Here is a 17,849-nt window from a genome sequence, read left to right as displayed (position 1 = left end):
GGGAGCTGTCACTGCAGGAAAACTAAAGAGGTTACCATGTGGAACAAGTCGGAAAAAACTGTGGGGCGACTGTGGCTCAGTGTCAGAGTGGATTGTCCTCCATTCGAGAGATTGGAGGTTCGATCCCCACCTCCCCCGGTCCACATGTCGCAGGGTCCACACTGAACCCTGAATTGCTCCCCGGGCTGCACATGGGTGTGTGAATGTGTGTGAATGGTCAGATTAGATCAGGGACGTCAAAGTCAAACACATCATAGGCCAAAAAAACAATTCTGCTACGAGCCGAGGGCCGGACTGGTTCAATGTTTATTAAAACATATCAAAATGATGCATTTAACCTGTTGAACCAAGACCTAACACAGTGCACCGTATTTTATTTCATAATTAAATGAATAATCCACGATTTTTGTACGGCTCTGTCAGACACATAATGAAGCCGAGGCGGCCCACTTGCGGCGCTGCAGTGAGTTCACGGGCTACCGTTGCATTGTGGGTAATGTAGTTTTGGTGCGTGAAAAACATCAGCAGGCGGCTGTGGCGTGCGGGCTGGTTCTAATACTAATCAACTATCACCCCGGGGGCCGAGATAGTTCATCTGGCCCCCGGGCCGTGACTTTGACACCCATGGATTAGATGGTCTGTAGATGTCCACTGCCATCAGTGTGAATGTGACAAACACTGTGAAAGCACCTTGAGTAGTCAGAAGACTAGAAAGGCGCTTTATAAGTTCAAGTCCATTCAGCATCAGCTTCTTCTTGCGTCTCCGTTCGACGTTGACGAAGTTCGAGGTCATTTTTTTCCCATTTTGCAAACAAAAAAAATCAATATGTGTTTTCATCAAGGTGTTAATTATAGATTATCCAAGTGAGCTCCTCTGAAGCTGCCCGGCAATACAGATAAACTCATATTGTTATGATCATCACTGATATTCCCCCTGAGTTCCCTCATTACGGACGCCTCGTGCACTCTTCCAATCCCCCTCCTGTCAATGAACGTGTATCACGGGCTATTAGCGGGTAATCTGTGCTGAAATTGTCTCTGCCGTGGACTTTTCATCCTCGTTTGATTCTTCTGTTTTTGTTTTGATGATTATCGATGTTCAGGTCTCCGAACACGGCTCTGCTGATCAAAGACGAGACCCGTAATGTCTTCTATGAGCTGGAGGACCCGCGGGACGTCCAGGACCGCTGCGTGATTAAGATTTACTGCAAGGAGCCCATCTACGGCACCTACCCCGGACACCAGCACCCACACCTGGCAAATGGAGACCTGCGGGTGAGTGTGTGTGTGTGCGTGTGTGCGTGTGTGTGTGTGTGTGAGCGTGTGTGTGTGTGTGTGTATATGTGTGTGTGTGTGTGTGCGTGTGCGTGTGCGTGTGCGCGTGAGTGTGTGTGTGTGTGTGTGTGTGAGAGTGCGTGTGTGTGTGTGAGAGTGTGTGTGTGTGAGTGTGCGTGTGCGAGAGTGCGTGTGCGTGCGTGTGTGTCTGTGTCTGTGTGTGTGTGTGTGTGTGTGTGTGTGTGTGTGTGTGTGTGTGTGTGTGTGTGTGTCATTTCATCCCCTCGTCCTTGTGTGAACAGAATAACGCCTTTTTATTAAACTGAAAGTGTTGCAGGGTGTAGATTTGAGCTCAGTGTGTGTGATGACGCTGTTACTTACGGTTGTGTTTATCTCCTCACACACACACACACACACACACACACACACACACACACACACGTCTTGTTCTGGCAGCCTATCAAATCATCCCACAAATAATACGCTTTGTAATTAGATTGTTGTGTATCCGCCCCCACGCCGGCCTCCATCTCCCGCTCATCACTGATATTATTTCTGTGTGTTTACAAACACTATACTTTGTTACATAACGCGTGCGAGTATCAGTTGGAGTGAGTCATGTGCCCTTACTCGCTCCGGCAGCTCTACTGTTCCTGGACCAGCGCCAGTCCTTCACATCGCTGGTGCTGACTCGGCCGGATGCCGGCAGACTGTAAAAGAAGCACAAACACTATTCAGAGATGATGGACTGTGGTCCGGTTCATCTGAGGGCTGAGCTCTGTTGTTGTAGTGGAAGGACTGCTAAATGGAAAATGGACTGCACTTACTGCGTTTAATGCTTTTTACACGCAGCGATGGAGGCAGTGTAAGAGCTGTTAAACTACTTTGATTCTTAGGGCGCCCTCCCACTGTGCCTCCGTCCCGTGCCCTGTGCTTTAGGGTCCTTGTCCCCCCCTCCAGGCCCGTTTGTACTCACACTACCTGGGCCTCGGAGAATGCTTCTTGCTGCCTATACGTCATCACGCCGTAACACGTCACACGCATTGATGACGTCATGGCGATGCGTGGCTTTGTTTCCAGATCTTTCCGTAGACCTCGGAGTTTTTGTGCGTCTTGTCGACTGTTTTTGAATCTTTTCATCGACCAAATCTGCAGTAAACACTCCACCTCCGCATCACACCAACGTGAACCTTTCACCACCATTGTTTGAAATGTCCGCGCATGGTCCCTCCTTCTTTTTTCTATGTCCCAACAGGCGCACAGGAAGTGACCTCAGAACCGCCGTAGGCCTCGTGCTCGTACACGTGCGCACGCTCGTGCTCGTTCATGTGCAAACGTGCTTTACGAAAGCCCTTGAACGCCCTGGGTCTGTAGTTTGTGGCTGTAAAGTTTCATGAGGCTGTGATTCTCCTCGAGTTCTCAACAGCTCATTTAATACGCTGAAACGTCTCCTCTGGGGACGGACATCATCACACGTGAAGACACCTGGGCTCATAGAGTCCACAAGAGTCCACAAGAGTCTCATGTTTACAGTCAGACCCAGTTTATGACCTTCAACACTGGTTATGGACCCCAGTGTGCACAAATGTTACAATAGTCCAGTGTAGAACAGGTACTGCAGGAGAAACACTGTCTCGATGATCAGAAAGTGGGCGTGTCTGTAAAGAGGAGACTCGTGGACCCAGAGAACCCGTTTACATCCACACATCTGGACCCAGAGAACCCGTTTACATCCACACATCTGACCCCAGAGAACCCGTTTACATTCATCTGGACCCAGAGAACCCGTTTACATTCATCTGGACCCAGAGAACCCGTTTACATTCACACATCTGGACCCAGAGAACCTGTTTACATTCATCTGGACCCAGGGAACCCGTTTACATTCACACATCTGGACCCAGAGAACCCGTCTACATTCATCTGGACCCAGAGAACCCGTTTAGATTCATCTGGACCCAGAGAACCTGTTTACATTCACACATCTGGACCCAGAGAACCTGTTTACATTCATCTGGACCCAGAGAACCTGTTTACATTCATCTGGACCCAGAGAACCCGTTTACATTCACACATCTGGACCCAGAGAACCCGTTTACATCCACACATCTGGACCCAGAGAACCTGTTTACATTCACACATCTGGACCCAGAGAACCTGTTTACATTCATCTGGACCCAGAGAACCCGTTTACATCCACACATCTGGACCCAGAGAACCTGTTTACATTCACACATCTGGACCCAGAGAACCTGTTTACATTCATCTGGACCCAGAGAACCCGTTTACATCCACACATCTGGACCCAGAGAACCTGTTTACATTCACACATCTGGACCCAGAGAACCTGTTTACATTCATCTGGACCCAGAGAACCTGTTTACATTCACACATCTGGACCCAGAGAACCTGTTTACATTCATCTGGACCCAGAGAACCTGTTTACATTCATCTGGACCCAGAGAACCTGTTTACATTCACACATCTGGACCCAGAGAACCTGTTTACATTCATCTGGACCCAGAGAGCCTGTTTACATTCACACATCTGGACCCAGAGAACCTGTTTACATTCACACATCTGGACCATAGACTGTATAAAAAAACAGATGTAGCATCTCCATCGAGGTCCGTTCTCTCAACTTGATCCAGTCATCCTCGCCTACAGGAGTCTCCATCTTGTCTTTGACTCTGCCTCATTTCCTCTGACCAAAAAAGGGCATGTATGTGGTGTTGTGGGGAGGGGCGTACGTCCGTCTGGCTGATGTTTACCTTCGAGGAGAAGTGAGGGCCAGAGGCTAGCTGTCACTCAAGAAGCCACGCCCCTAATTATTCATAAACTTTAACCTCCAATAAAATAAAAACTAGCCCCTCCCCCTCAGTGTTGTCATGGAGATCTGATCTAAACACACAGACTAGAATGTTCTTTTGTCCTTAAACAGGTTTAATGATGCTGTGTAAACGGCCTGTTTAACATGGGGCTCAATGAGAAACTGCTCTGTTATGAAACCTGCCCCTAGTGGACACTCAGAGAACTGACGCTGACGGTGCTTCCTGATTGGATCACACAGGAAGTCGCTGTGGTGGGGGTTTGATCTGGACCCAGAGAACCCGTTTACATTCACATATCTGGAGTTCAGAGGTCGAGGGCCCCCTTTGAAAATGGACATGACAGTTTTTCCCCTCGCCAAGCTCCTTCCAGAGAAGCTAGCATGTCCGTGTTGATAGCGATAGTTTCCTCAGGTCCTCTAGTTTTGACAACAACGGCTTTAAAACCCAGCGAGCTGCTGCAGCCTCTGAAAGACAGCAGGTCAGCCGGGCCCAGTGGCGTTCTGCCGGATCGTTGAGGGGTCAAACGACTTTGAGAAGCGCTTCTTTTATCCTCCTGCTTTATCTCGGTACCTGTGACATCCCTCCCGTTCAGCAGCTGCGCTCTTATTGATGAACCACAACCGGATTGTTATCTTAATTCATCAGTCGGCTGCTGGCAAATTAAATGTGGCATCAGCCTGATTAGCATGCTTACTAATGCTCTGTGCATTCGGTTACAGCTGGAGCAAAACAAACCGGCGCCATTAGCCAGACAGAGCGCCTGATGTCACTCGGTTTCGCAGCGTTAGTGTTTTCTGAACAAAACCTTGCATTCTGCTGCCGTCCAATCACGGTGTGATTATGCAAATGAGGAAGAGGTCATTTAAAGTGTTAGAGAATGCTGCTTTTTTTATATAATAGGGAAAAATTACAAACTAGATAAATGACTTTACAGAGCAGCCGACATATGCAACGCACAAAATGAATTTGCATGCTAAGCAGCCGAGACGAAGCGCGTGTTGTCGACATCAGGGCATTTTCACGCTTCTTTTTGTATTTCGCTGTCAATCAAACACCCTGGGGCTTTTTGTTTACATGCTCGTGTGTGTGTGATTGCTTTTTTTGCTGCTGATTTGCATGATTCACAGCTGCCCGGTAATGGTTTAGAGGTCCGCTGTTCGTCTCTCCCGTGGGGTCTGTTGTCGTCGTCGTCGTCAGCTTGTGTGCGGCTCTGAAACCTTGTCTGGCGTTTTACAGCCTCAACAAACCGGCAGGCTTTCCTTGAGTTTTATGTGTGTGAGGTGCATTGCAGCCTCTGGCATCATCAAGGTGAGTAACTAGGACGTGTGTGTGTGTGTGTGTGTGTGTGTGTGTGTGTGTGTGTGTGTGTGTGTCAGTTTATTGAACCCCAGCCAGCAGAGCTGAGATTATTCCCTGATTGCAGCCCACGAAAGCATGACCAGGATTACTGAAGTCCATCCCTGGGTCTAGAGGACAGGCTGGGGTTAAGGATGAGATTGATTGGCAGATTTTCCTCTGCGGATAAAGGCCAATTTTAAACTCTGCCATTGGTCGACGCTTGGGGTCTCAAGGGGTTGTGGTGGGCGGTGGGGGTGGGTGTTGCAGCAGAAGCGCCCTGATGGATGCTCTAATGTCAGATAAAACATAATGAAGTGTCCTCTAGAGTGACCTCAATTCGAGAAAACTTCATGTAGTGCCCTCTAGGGTGACCTTAAATGGAGAAAATGTGATGTAGCTCCCTCTAGGGTGACCTTAAATGGAGAAAATGTGATGTAGCTCCCTCTAGGGTGACCTTAAATGGAGAAAATGTGATGTAGTGCCCTCTAGAGTGACCTTAAATGGAGAAAACGTCATGTAGTGCCCTCTAGAGTGACCTTAAATGGAGAAAACTTAATGTAGTGTCCTCTAGAGTGACATTAAATGGAGAAGATGCGATGCAGTGCCCTACATGCCAGAAAACGTTCAGTGTGACGGTGCCCCGGTGGTGGCCTTGTTAACTTTTAGTCACCCCTGCCACCACTGAACAGGGCCATGGGACCTTGGCCATGAGACCTGGGCTTTGGGACCTGGGCCTTGGGACCTGGGCCATGAGACCTGGGCCATGGGACCTGGGCCTTGGGACCTGGACCATGGGACCTGGGCCATGGGACCTGGGCCATGGGACCTGGACCATGGGACCTGGGCCATGGGACCTGGGACATGGGACCCTGCCTTGGGACCTGGGCCAAGGGACCTGGACCATGGGTCCTGGACCATGGGACCATGAGACCTGGGCCATGAGACCTGGGCCATGGGACCTGGGCCATGGGGCCTGGGCCATGGGACCTGGGCCATAGGACCTGGCCCATGAGACCTGGGCCATGGGACCTGGGACATGGGACCCTGCCTTGGGACCTGGGCCAAGGGACCTGGACCATGGGTCCTGGACCATGGGACCATGAGACCTGGGCCATGAGACCTGGGCCATGGGACCTGGGCCATGGGACCTGGGCCATGGGACCTGGCCCATGAGACCTGGGCCATGGGACCTGGGCCATGGGACCTGGCCCATGAGACCTGGGCCATGGGACCTGGGACATGGGACCTGGCCCATGAGACCTGGGCCATGGGACCTGGGCCATGGGACCTGGCCCATGAGACCTGGGCCATGGGACCTGGGACATGGGTCCCTGCCTTGGGACCTGGGCCAAGGGACCTGGACCATGGGTCCTGGACCATGGGACCATGAGACCTGGGCCATGAGACCTGGACCATGGGACCTGGCCATGGGACCTGGGCCTTGGGACCTGGGCCATGGGACCCTGCCTTGGGATGCGTCTTGTGGCTTAAGGGGGTCGTGAGGTGGAATGAAACGTCTGTACGTCTTCAGTAAAAGGACGGTGTCAATGTGGGGCTGTTGCTAAGATACAAGATGGAAGATGGCGGCGCTAGTATCATTCGTCTGCTGCAGGGCCGCCCACATGGTGTTACTGTAGGAGGCCTAAGGGTTATTATGTGGAGGATCTCCAGGAGGCAGCTGTGTGCGTCACGAGCGATTACAGTGTTGTCCTCTTCGGCGTGTCCTCGCTGTATCTATTACTCTTCCTTTCACTGGCGCCCTCCAACAGCACGGGGCGTTCACTTACACTCTCCTCTGCTGCGCGCCGCTTTGTTTCGCCCTTCCTCTCTGACATTGTTGGGAGCGATGCCAAAAGATAGTCTTGTTCATGCTCGGCCCCGTCAATAAGCTCTCAAATGCTTCTTAAAAGGCACTTAAGAGGGCGATTTGGAGTCTTTCCTGTCAATCTTCCAGCAGCATCTATGGATTGCTGTGAGCTGCACTGTAAAAACGTCCAGGCTACGTTTTAAATGATGATCACGGGTAAAGTGAAGCAACATCATCAGGGTTTAATCTCATTTTTTGTATATTTGTTCAGTTTTTAAGTCAAATTAAATGTAAAGTTCAAGAAAATCCACTGTTATTATTGTTTTTTTTTAAATTCAATGATTCAATGATTAATAATATTCACCAAAAACAATAAAGTCCAGTTAAGACGGGTGATTACTGACCTGGTTCTCTGTTCTTCTGTCCCAGAGGGAGATGGTGTACGCACCTCAGGACTCTCCTCCCAACCGCCGCCTCAGCAACCCGCCCATGTCTTCCCAGCACTCATCTTCCTCTGCCTCCCCTCAAGGCTCGCCGTCCCGCGCCCGCCTCCTCTACAGCGGCGGCAGGCCTTCCTCCTACGCCGGGCCGGCCCACCACACCCACTCCCTGCCGCACCCGCACTCCCAGTCCCACCACTCCTCCCCCCACCAGCAGCAGCAGCTCCACCAGCCCCATCACACCCAGCAGGCCTTCTGCACCTCCTCCAGCGCCATCCTGGAGCGCAGGGACGTGAAGCCCGACGACGAGGTGGGGGGATCCAGGAGCATGGTGCTGCTGCGGGGAGATGAACGCGGGGGAGGGGGGATCTACGCGGACCCCTACTCTCTGGGCCCGGACCCGAGTCGGCTGAGTCTCGCAGGAGGTCCTCACTCCCCTCTGCCAGCCAGAGCCGACCCGTACGGCTCCTTATACCGCCGCGGCGGAGGAGGGGGAGGAGGAGGAGGGGGAGGAGGAGCAGGATCGATGCGTTCGCTGACCTCTTACACGGCGGCCGCTTTACAAGGAGAGCTGATGGAAAGCGGCGCTCTCTACAGGCCAGGAGGGCCGCTTTACAACGACGCCTACGCCGCGTCTATGCTGGCCATGGGGCTGCGGGTGCCTCCGCCGTCCTCCCCGCAGAAGATCCCCGACATGAGGGAGTCCTACGGGGGCACCATGCCCAGTCGGGGCTCCCCCGGGAGGCAGAGTCTGCGGAGGGACTCTGTGACCTCCTCTGTGTTCGGGGACAGTCCCAAAGCCCGCGGACATCAGGGCCCCGGGCTGGGCCTCACCTCAGAGCAGCTGTGCCTGATGGCCGGTCCTGGAGGGGAGGGAGGCGGCGCCGGAGGCTTCGGGTCACCTCTGCTGGGGAACGAAACAGAGACCAGGTAGGAGGCATTTTCACTTCTCAACTATCCTTTTCCTGGGGCAGAGCCAGGTTATTTAGATCTGACAGCTGCTTTCAGGCTCTTCCGCTCTCTGAGGTCAGGACAGTTTAAGACATCAGGGGTCAAAGTTCAGCGTGAAAGCTCGGGGGGGGGGGGGCTGTGACTCCTCTGTTTGCTGCAGTTGCATTAAAATAAACGGTCTGAACTGGTGTGAAACGACCTTGAGCTCTGCTAAAATCAACAGTGAATCAAGAGCAAAACCATAATAACGTTCTCGGATCTGGTCGATTAATAAAAAGATTATTCATAAGCTGTTTTATCAATTTAACCATTAATCTTCCTTTTTTCCTTCTTCCACGTACAAATGAGGCTTAACAGGGAGAACAGACACACACACACACAGAGGACGAGCGCTGGGAGAGCTTTACAGTATTTATCATGCGTTATGTAATCACGTCGTAGATGGTAATATTTCTCTGGTGTGTGGATCCAGGGAGCGCATGGAGGCCATGGAGAAGCAGATAGCGAGTCTGACGGGGCTGCTGCAGAGAGTGCTGAGCAGAGCGCCTGAGGCAGAGAGCCCGTAAGACACACACACACACACACACACACACACACACACACACACACACACACACACACACACACACACACACACACACACACACACAGAATACAGTATGTGCCTCAAAACACATGAAGGCTTTGTTCAAAACCAATCCCCATCTTCCGCCCAGCGACATCAAATATATTTAACTTTCCATATCACCGACAAAAACACGCCGCGCAACATTTGTATCAAATATTCTTCCCTCAAAACTAGAAAAATATTATATAAAATACTGTTTTGGGCTGTGCTACCTTTTTTACATAGCCTATCTGTGAATCAGGAGTTTCACTGATGATTTCGACCACATTCAAGGTCAAACGCGGCCCGCCACAGTTTCATAACGAACGGAAAACAGTAACGAGTCGCTGAGTTGCTCGCTCCTCATTTTCATGACGTTAAGGCTGCACTCCCACTGTGCGTCCGTCCCCTGCCCCGTGCTTTAGGGTCCTTGTCCCCCCCTCCAGGCCCGTTTGTACTCACACTACCTGGGCCTCGGAGAATGCTTCTTGCTGCCTATACGTCATCACGCCGTAACACGTCACACGCATTGATGACGTCATGGCGATGCGTGGCTTTGTTTCCAGATCTTTCCGTAGACCTCAGAGTTTTTGTGCGTCTTGTCGACTGTTTTTGAATCTTTTCATCGACCAAATCTGCAGTAAACACTCCACCTCCGCATCACACCAACGTGAACCTTTCACCGCCATTGTTTGAAATGTCCGCGCATGGTCCCTCCTTCTTTTTTCTACGTCCCAACAGGCGCACAGGAAATGACATCAGAACCGCCGTAGGCCTCGTGCTCGTACACGTGCAAACGTGCTTTACAAAAGCCCACCTCTCCCAAACGGGCCGTGGACGGCAAACGTGCCGCTCCTGAACGCGGTGCGGTTGCACTCACACTGGTCAAAGGAACTAGACTTTAGCCGTGAAACGTGCTGGGGCACCTCATTGAGGAGGAATTGATCACTGCTAGAGACGGCCCCGTCGCGTCCAACAAACGCCGCTGTGGACGAAACTCGCCGCCTCCCAGAAATGTCAGCTTCCCTGCTGCGATCCCTCTCTCTCTCTGTCTCTTTCTCTCTCTCTCCCTCTCTCTCTGTCTCTCCCTCCCTCTCTCTTTCTCTCTGTCTCTCTCCCTCCCTCCCTCTGTCTCTCTCCCTCCCTCCCTCTCTCTCTCTGTCTCTCCCTCTCTCTCTCTCTGTCCCTCTCCCTCTCTCTCTCTCCCCCTCTCTCTCTCTCTCTCTCTCTCTGTCCCTCTCCCTCCCTCCCTCTCTCTCTCTCTCTCTCTCTCTCCCTCTCTCCCTCCCTCTCTCTCTCTCTCTCTGTCTTGAAACACAGATCCCGTCTCGTTTACTGCCCTTTGACGGTGGGATTTTCTTTGAAGCAGGCCCGCCCTGCTACAATATAAAAATATAACGTAATGCACACTGACTGAAGTATTCTCGTCGACTTCGGCGTCACGGACGGATGATTTGACCTCCTCGACCCTCAGAGGGGCGGCCCTGATACTCTTTGCTTTAACTGCACATGTATGTGACTGTTGAATGATCCTCATTAACGTCCCTAATCTTAATTTACTGTCCATCGTGTAGTGAGTCATTTCATCCACACACACACACACACATCACACACACCACACACACACACACACACACACACACACAGACACCACACACATGTTTCCCACCTTCTCCAGCGTAAATCAATAGCTCGTCAGTGAGTCGATAGTGTGTTCTGGCTGTAAGTGCTTTAACACTTGCCTCTTCCAGGGAGAAGATTGAGTCAGCCAGTGACTGCTCAGGAACTGACAGTAAGTGCTCAAGACAAACTGTTTCCTATCACTGCCTGTCACCGCTGCACACCGCCGCCTGTCTGATAACCCCGTGAACGGGCTCCTCTTCCTCACACACACACACACATGCACACACAGCTTCATGTTCTCTGCACATATCTTAAAGTACCTCACGTGTGACTGTAACGGCTGGAGCTGCTTCACGCTGTGTGTGCCGCTGTGTAACCGCTGCTTCTTGTTTTAGCTGGACGCACTAAAAAAAAGAAAGGTAGCTATGTGTCCCCCGGAGTGTGTGGTACCTGTTCCCCGGTCCGTTCCCCCCCTCTGTGGTCCCGAGTCCCTCCCCCTCAGCTGGTGTCTGTCACTCACCCCCCTCCCGTCCCGTCCCCCGTCTCCCGTCCCGTCTCCCGTCTCCTGTCCCGTCTCCCGTCCCGTCTCCCGTCCTGAGAGATCATTTGAGTTGCATTAACGCTGAAACAGACAACCACTAGGATTTTTGCATGGATGCAACTTTTAAAGTATATTTTAAAATCACACGTACCCCCTGGTGCCGTCACGTACCCCCTGGTGCCGTCACGTACCCCCTGGTGCCGTCACGTACCCCCTGGTGCCGTCACGTACCCCCTGGTGCCGTCACGTACCCCCTGGTGCCGTCACGTACCCCCTGGTGCCGTCACGTACCCCCTGGAGTGCCGTCACGTACCCCCTGGTGCCGTCACGTACCCCCTGGTGCCGTCAGGTACCCCCTGGTGCCATCACGTACCCCCTGGACTGCCGTCACGTACCCCCTGGAGTGCCATCACGTACCCCCTGGTGCCGTCACGCACCCCCTGGTGCCATCACGTACCTCCTGGTGCCGTCACGTACCCCCTGGAGTGCCGTCACGTACCCCCTGGTGCCGTCACGTACCCCCTGGTGCCGTCACGTACCCCCTGGTGCCGTCACGTACCCCCTGGAGTGCCGTCACGTACCCCCTGGTGCCGTCACGTACCCCCTGGAGTGCCGTCACGTACCCCCTGGAGTGCCGTCACGTACTCCCTGGTGCCGTCACGTACCCCTGGAGTGCCGTCACGTACCCCCTGGAGTGCCGTCATGTACCCCCATGTGAGAACCACAACAGTCTGCTGCACTCACGGTAACGCGGAGACGCTGCGGTGTGGAAATAATCAATCACGCATAACTGTTAGAAAGTGCAGATGAAGAGATCACGTGACGTCTCAGCTCATCGATGCTTCACCGTATGTGCACGTTTCTTTAACACTGAGGTATAAAAGCAGTGCTCGTGTGCTGTTGTGGGAGCTGAATAAGAGCTGAGATGATTTCTGTAGATGCAGTTTGAGCTTTTGAAGTATTCAAGAGGAGTGAACTGAACGTTCTCTTGTTATCTGATCGTGCTTTAACATCGGGAAGTTTTTGATCTCATGTCAAATTACAGATAAGACGCTTCTCTGCCAGTGACGTGCAGTGAGGGTTGGGGAGGCACTGACTCACAAGTCAGATTTACAAACATACAGTAGGATTCTGATGAGGATAGCATGAGAGAATAGGAGAGAATAGGAGCAAACAGGATGCTGAAAATCATTTTAAACCATCAGTACAGCTGTATATTGCAGCATATCTTACCTTTACATGTGAATGACGTCCATAGAAATCAAATCCTCCATTTTCAGGGGTAGAAATGACGGCTTGGCCTAAGCTCTACAGCGTAGCACAGCACACACTGTGTTTACTTTTTGCACACAGAGTTTACAGTGACCTGGATGCTGGCAGCTATCAGGCTGCTCACTATCGCCGCCTTCCTTGAGGCAGAGGTACTGCCTGCCTCGGGGCAGCATTTTCCCTGTGGATTTATGTCACATCAATAAGATGTAAATATTACACACATACGTAAAATACATTACTGAAGACCATGAAAAAGAAGACGAATGCTTTTATTACATAAAAGTGTCTCAACCATCATATTGGAAACATACACAGACATGGGAACAAGCACGCTCCCTCTGCACGCGCTCAATCCAGTTTGTGGGTGATTGCGCAATCTGGAGGGAGGCTCAATTTATTTCAGCAGGAAATCCAGAATTTTCTGCCATTTTTACTGTAAAAATGGTCAAAATACACTAAGAACCACACCAAAATCATCGTCCAGAGGACAAATATTAATACTTTTGTTTCTTTTACCTCATGATGACAGAGGAGGCACATCCTCACCTGCCTCCCCTGACTGCACGTCACTGTTCTCTGCGGAATAGTTTTGTTTGTTTCCGCTGTAATTTCACATGTTTTTGCTGCGACCTCAGCTCTTTTAGCCTCTGCAGATCAGATCTGTGCAGCAGAGTGGATCCGTTCAGTGTGTGTTTCAGTCAGAAGCTGTTTAAAAAAATCAGGACATTCGTCTTATTCACCTGAGCTGGTGATGCAGCAGAAAGTCATTCAGGTAACCCGTCCAACGCTCCTCTAAAGCGCTACGATTAACTCGCCTCACGGGAGTTTTCTGGGACACTGCGGCGCCTCGTCTGCACAGAGAGTCCGGACTGAACAAATGCAACTCTGAAACCTGTCACCTATCGATCGCCTTGTAGTTATTTCCCCCGTTTGTGTCGTTCTGCATGATGCGTGTGATCCAAACACCCCAATTACTGTCGGAGCATCCATCGTCATTTCAAAAAAGGCTTATCCGAGCTGCAAACGCTCAGGAGACTCTTTTCTAATGAGGAACTTGGATGTGCTCATCCCGTGTGTCCCTGCAGCCTCCCCTCATGCTGTTCATCTTTGTTAAGTCCACGTAAGACTGTAATCTCCACCCCTGACCTGCAGCACAGATAGAACTTGTCCTGAATCGCCGCTGCTGCCAAATCCTGGAGCAATATTCCCCCTCTCCGGTCGGGCAGATTGTTTTTCTGCTGGACGGAGATCTGAGGTCCTGAGAGATTCACTCTTTCATTTCAAACCTTTGGATTCGCTCACAGGGCTTTGGGACAACTTCTATCACTTCAGCTGCGCCCCCGAAGACAAAGCTGGGAGAGAGCGTCCCCTGAATTAAAGTCGTGCTTTTTGTTTTTTTTCTCGTCTGGCAGCTTTGACACCGTCCGCTCCCTTGGCCCTGATGCCACCTCCACCCTCGGGGGGCCACCAGCCGGTGACGGTGTCCCGGCTGCAGATGCAGCTCCACTTACAAGGCCTGCAGCAGAACACCAACGCACTGCGCAAACAACTGTCGCAGCTGCGCAACATGCAGGTGTGTGTGTGTGTGTGTTTGTGTGTGTGTGTGTGTGAATGAGAAGGGTCGAAATCAGAGGGTTGATTTTGAGCATGTGCAGTAAACGGTCAGGGTCTGTTAATGACACCAGCATTGTGGTAACATGGGCAGGTAGCTAGGCTAACGTTACTTACATGTTTTAAGGTGGTAGGTCGCGTTACTTACATGTTTTAAGGTGGTAGGTCGTGTTTGTCTAACGTTACTTACATGTTTAAGGTGGTAGGTCGTGTTACGTACATGTTTTAAGGTGGTAGGTCATGTTCGTCTAATGTTACTTACATGTTTAAGGTGGTAGGTCATGTTCATCTAACGTTACTTACATGTTTAAGGTGGTAGGTCATGTTCGTCTAACGTTACTTACATGTTTAAGGTGGTAGGTCATGTTCGTCTAACGTTACTTACATGTTTAAGGTGGTAGGTCATGTTCGTCTAACGTTACTTACATGTTTAAGGAGGTAGGTCATGTTCATCTAACGTTACTTACATGTTTAAGGTGGTAGGTCATGTTCGTCTAACATTACTTACATGTTTAAGGTGGTAGGTCATGTTCATCTAACGTTACTTACATGTTTTAAGGTGGTAGGTCATGTTCGTCTAACGTTACTTACATGTTTTAAGGTGGTAGGTCATGTTCGTCTAACGTTACTTACATGTTTAAGGTGGTATGTCGTGTTCGTCTAACTTTACTTACATGTTTAAGGTGGTAGGTCATGTTCGTCTAACGTTACTTACATGTTTAAGGTGGTAGGTCATGTTCGTCTAACGTTACTTACATGTTTAAGGTGGGTTGTCGTGTTCGTCTAACGTTACTTACATGTTTAAGGTGGGTTGTCGTGTTCGTCTAACGTTACTTACATGTTTAAGGTGGTAGGTCGTGTTCGTCTAACGTTACTTACATGTTTAAGGTGGGTTGTCGTGTTCGTCTAACGTTACTTACATGTTTTAAGGTGGTAGGTCATGTTCTAATGTTACTTACATGTTTTAAGGTGGTAGGTCATGTTGGTCTAACGCTACTTACATGTTTTAAGGTGGTAGGTCATGTTGGTCTAATGCTACTTACATGTTTTAAGGTGGTAGGTCATGTTCATCTAACGTTACTTACATGTTTTAAGGTGGTAGGTCATGTTCATCTAACGTTACTTACATGTTTTAAGGTGGTAGTGTAAAATAAAGCCCGTGTGTTTTGTCCCAGCTGGAGAACCAGGACTCTGTCTTGTCCCTGCTGAGGCAGACGGAGTCGGAGCTGAGCCTCATGATGCTGGACGCCATGCGCACGCAGGAGGACCCGCTCCAGAGACAGCGCCTCCTGGTGGAGGAGGAGAGACTCAAGTACCTCAACCAGGAGGAGCTGCTCATCCAGCAGCTGCAGTGAGTTCACGGCACACTGATGATTTGCAGCGGCGCGGAGGAGCGCGCGGCTGAAATGAACCTGTGTCCTGCTCCTGTGTCCGCAGTGACCTGGAGAAGTCGGTGGAGGAGCTGCAGAGGAACTCGTCGGTGAACCACGGTCTGGTGACGGAGCAGGACGTGGAGCAGAAGAGCAAGGAGCTGAGGATGCTGGGAGAGACGCTCACCGAGCTCAAGAGTAAGTCGGGGTCATGACCTCCTGTGCTGAGTGTTTGTGTTTTAAAGTAAGTATATTATATGTAACGGAAACCATAGGGTCGCCGGTTTGAGTCCCTGTGTGGACCATGAATGGAGCGTGGACTGGTGGCTGGAGAGGTGCCAGTTCATCTCCTGGGCACTGCCGAGGTGCTGTTGAGCAAGGCACCGAACCCCCAACTGCTCGGGGCTCCGATCCATTGACAACCCCCTCGCTCTGACCTCTCTCCATTACTTGCATGTATATAGGTCCTGTTTGTGCACGTGTGTGTGTGTGTGTGTGTGTGTGTGTGTGTGTGTGTGTGTGTGTGTGTGTGTGTGTGTGTGTGTGTGTGTGTGTGTGTGTGTGTGTGTGTGTGTGTGTGTGTGTGTGTGTGTGTGTGTGTGTGTGTGTGTGTGTGTGTGTGTGTGTGTGTGTGTGTGTGTGTGCGTGCGTGTGTGTGTGTATTCTTTATTATTTGCACGTTTTTTCCCATTTCCGCTGCATGTGTCACAGAACAGCGTGGTTACTACAGTGCAGCGACAGTAAAACGCTGTAAACACTCGCTGACATGACGTGAATTAGTCCTGAAAACAGATGAGTCTCCTGGTGTGCAGGTGGGGTCACGGGTCGAGCCCCAGCGCGGCTGAGACGCTGCGTGTTCAGTGTGTTAAACGAGTGTTTGAGGAAGTCACGCTGAATATTCATGAGCGTGGATATTCATGAAGTTTGCGGTTTAGCCTCTTGTCCTGCGACTCTGACCCGTGTACTTCTACTCTCCCTCTTGAATATGAATGAGTTCTTCCTCCTGCAGCTGCGGCGCCCTCGTTATCATAACGAGCCGAGCGCTGAGTCAGCACGTCCACCTACGCCGTGCTTTGACTCGACGCTTGAGTGACAGTCGGGAGGTTTCCAGTGCGGCTGAGTGTCTCAACATTTGGCTGTGAAGCGTCCGCGTGTTCACCCACGGATGAACGCAGACTGGGTTCTGGTCTTCGCCCCTTTGTGAAAGAAATTCACTTGAGTGTTTCTCAAATCATGCGTGCGTGCAGGAGGGACGCTCCCAGAACCGGGTCAGAAACGTTCTCTGGCGTTCTCCGAGTAGCTTCAGCACAAACACAGTCACATCACAGCACCTTACAAACAAACACAAGGACGTCACAGTAACAACAACAACAAATGGTAAATGGACTTGTCTGATGGGGAGACTGTGGCTCAGTGCGAGAGTGGGTCGTCCTCCATTCGAGAGATTGCTGGTTCGATCCCCACCTCCCCCGGTCCACATGTCGAAGTGTCCTTGGGCAAGACATTGAACCCTGAATTGCCCCCGTGCTGCGCATTGGTGTGTGAATGTGGTGTGAATGGTCAGATTAGATGGTCTGTAGATGTCCATCACCATCAGTGTGAATGTGACAAACACTGTGAAAGCATCTTAAGAAGTCAGAAGACTAGAAAGGTGCTTTATAAGTACAAGTCCATTTAGCATTTACCAAAAAAAGAAAGAAGGAGAACCCTGGTTACGTCCCACCCCTCCCCTCTCTCTCGGCCCTCCTTCTGGATCTGACAGAAGAAGAAGAAGAAGAATTACTTTATTAGTCCCGCAACGGGGAAATTCGATTTTTTCTCTCTGTTATTATTCATGTTACACACACACAGGCCCGAAATACACACACATACACACACACACACACACACACACACACACACACACACACACACACACACACACACACACACACACACAGACGCACAGAAGCGAAATACACACACCTGCACAAACAGGACCTCTATACATGCAACCAATGGAGAGATGTTAGAGCGAGGGGGCTGCCAGTGGATCAGCGCCCCGAGCAGTTGGGGGTTCGGTGTCTTGCTCGACAGCAGCTCGGCAGTGCCCAGGGGATGAACTGGCACCTCTCTAGCCACCAGTCCACGCTCCATTCATGGTCCACACAGGGACTCGAACTGGCGTCAGCCAAGTCACCCAT

General features: G+C 51.0%; 1 protein-coding gene across 1 annotated transcript in view; it reads left to right on the top strand.

Moving 5' to 3' along the window:
• The window catches only part of LOC310960880 (SRC kinase signaling inhibitor 1-like), a gene marked incomplete at its 3' end in the record, with an annotated part of 82,500 nt that overhangs the window by 58,391 nt on the left and 6,260 nt on the right, over positions 1-17,849 (top strand). Inside the window, exons 6-13 of the mRNA XM_083932717.1 lie at positions 1,104-1,275; positions 7,681-8,621; positions 9,115-9,204; positions 11,001-11,041; positions 11,268-11,291; positions 14,098-14,258; positions 15,472-15,647; positions 15,734-15,864. Coding sequence (XP_083788843.1) covers positions 1,104-1,275; positions 7,681-8,621; positions 9,115-9,204; positions 11,001-11,041; positions 11,268-11,291; positions 14,098-14,258; positions 15,472-15,647; positions 15,734-15,864 — 1,736 coding nt within the window. The remainder of the gene's footprint in view (positions 1-1,103; positions 1,276-7,680; positions 8,622-9,114; positions 9,205-11,000; positions 11,042-11,267; positions 11,292-14,097; positions 14,259-15,471; positions 15,648-15,733; positions 15,865-17,849) is intronic.

The sequence above is a fragment of the Echiichthys vipera genome, assembly GCF_963691815.1.
Source record: "Echiichthys vipera genome assembly, chromosome: 18".
Classification (NCBI taxonomy): Eukaryota; Metazoa; Chordata; class Actinopteri; order Perciformes; family Trachinidae; genus Echiichthys; species Echiichthys vipera.
This window is presented reverse-complemented; position numbering and strand designations above follow the sequence as displayed.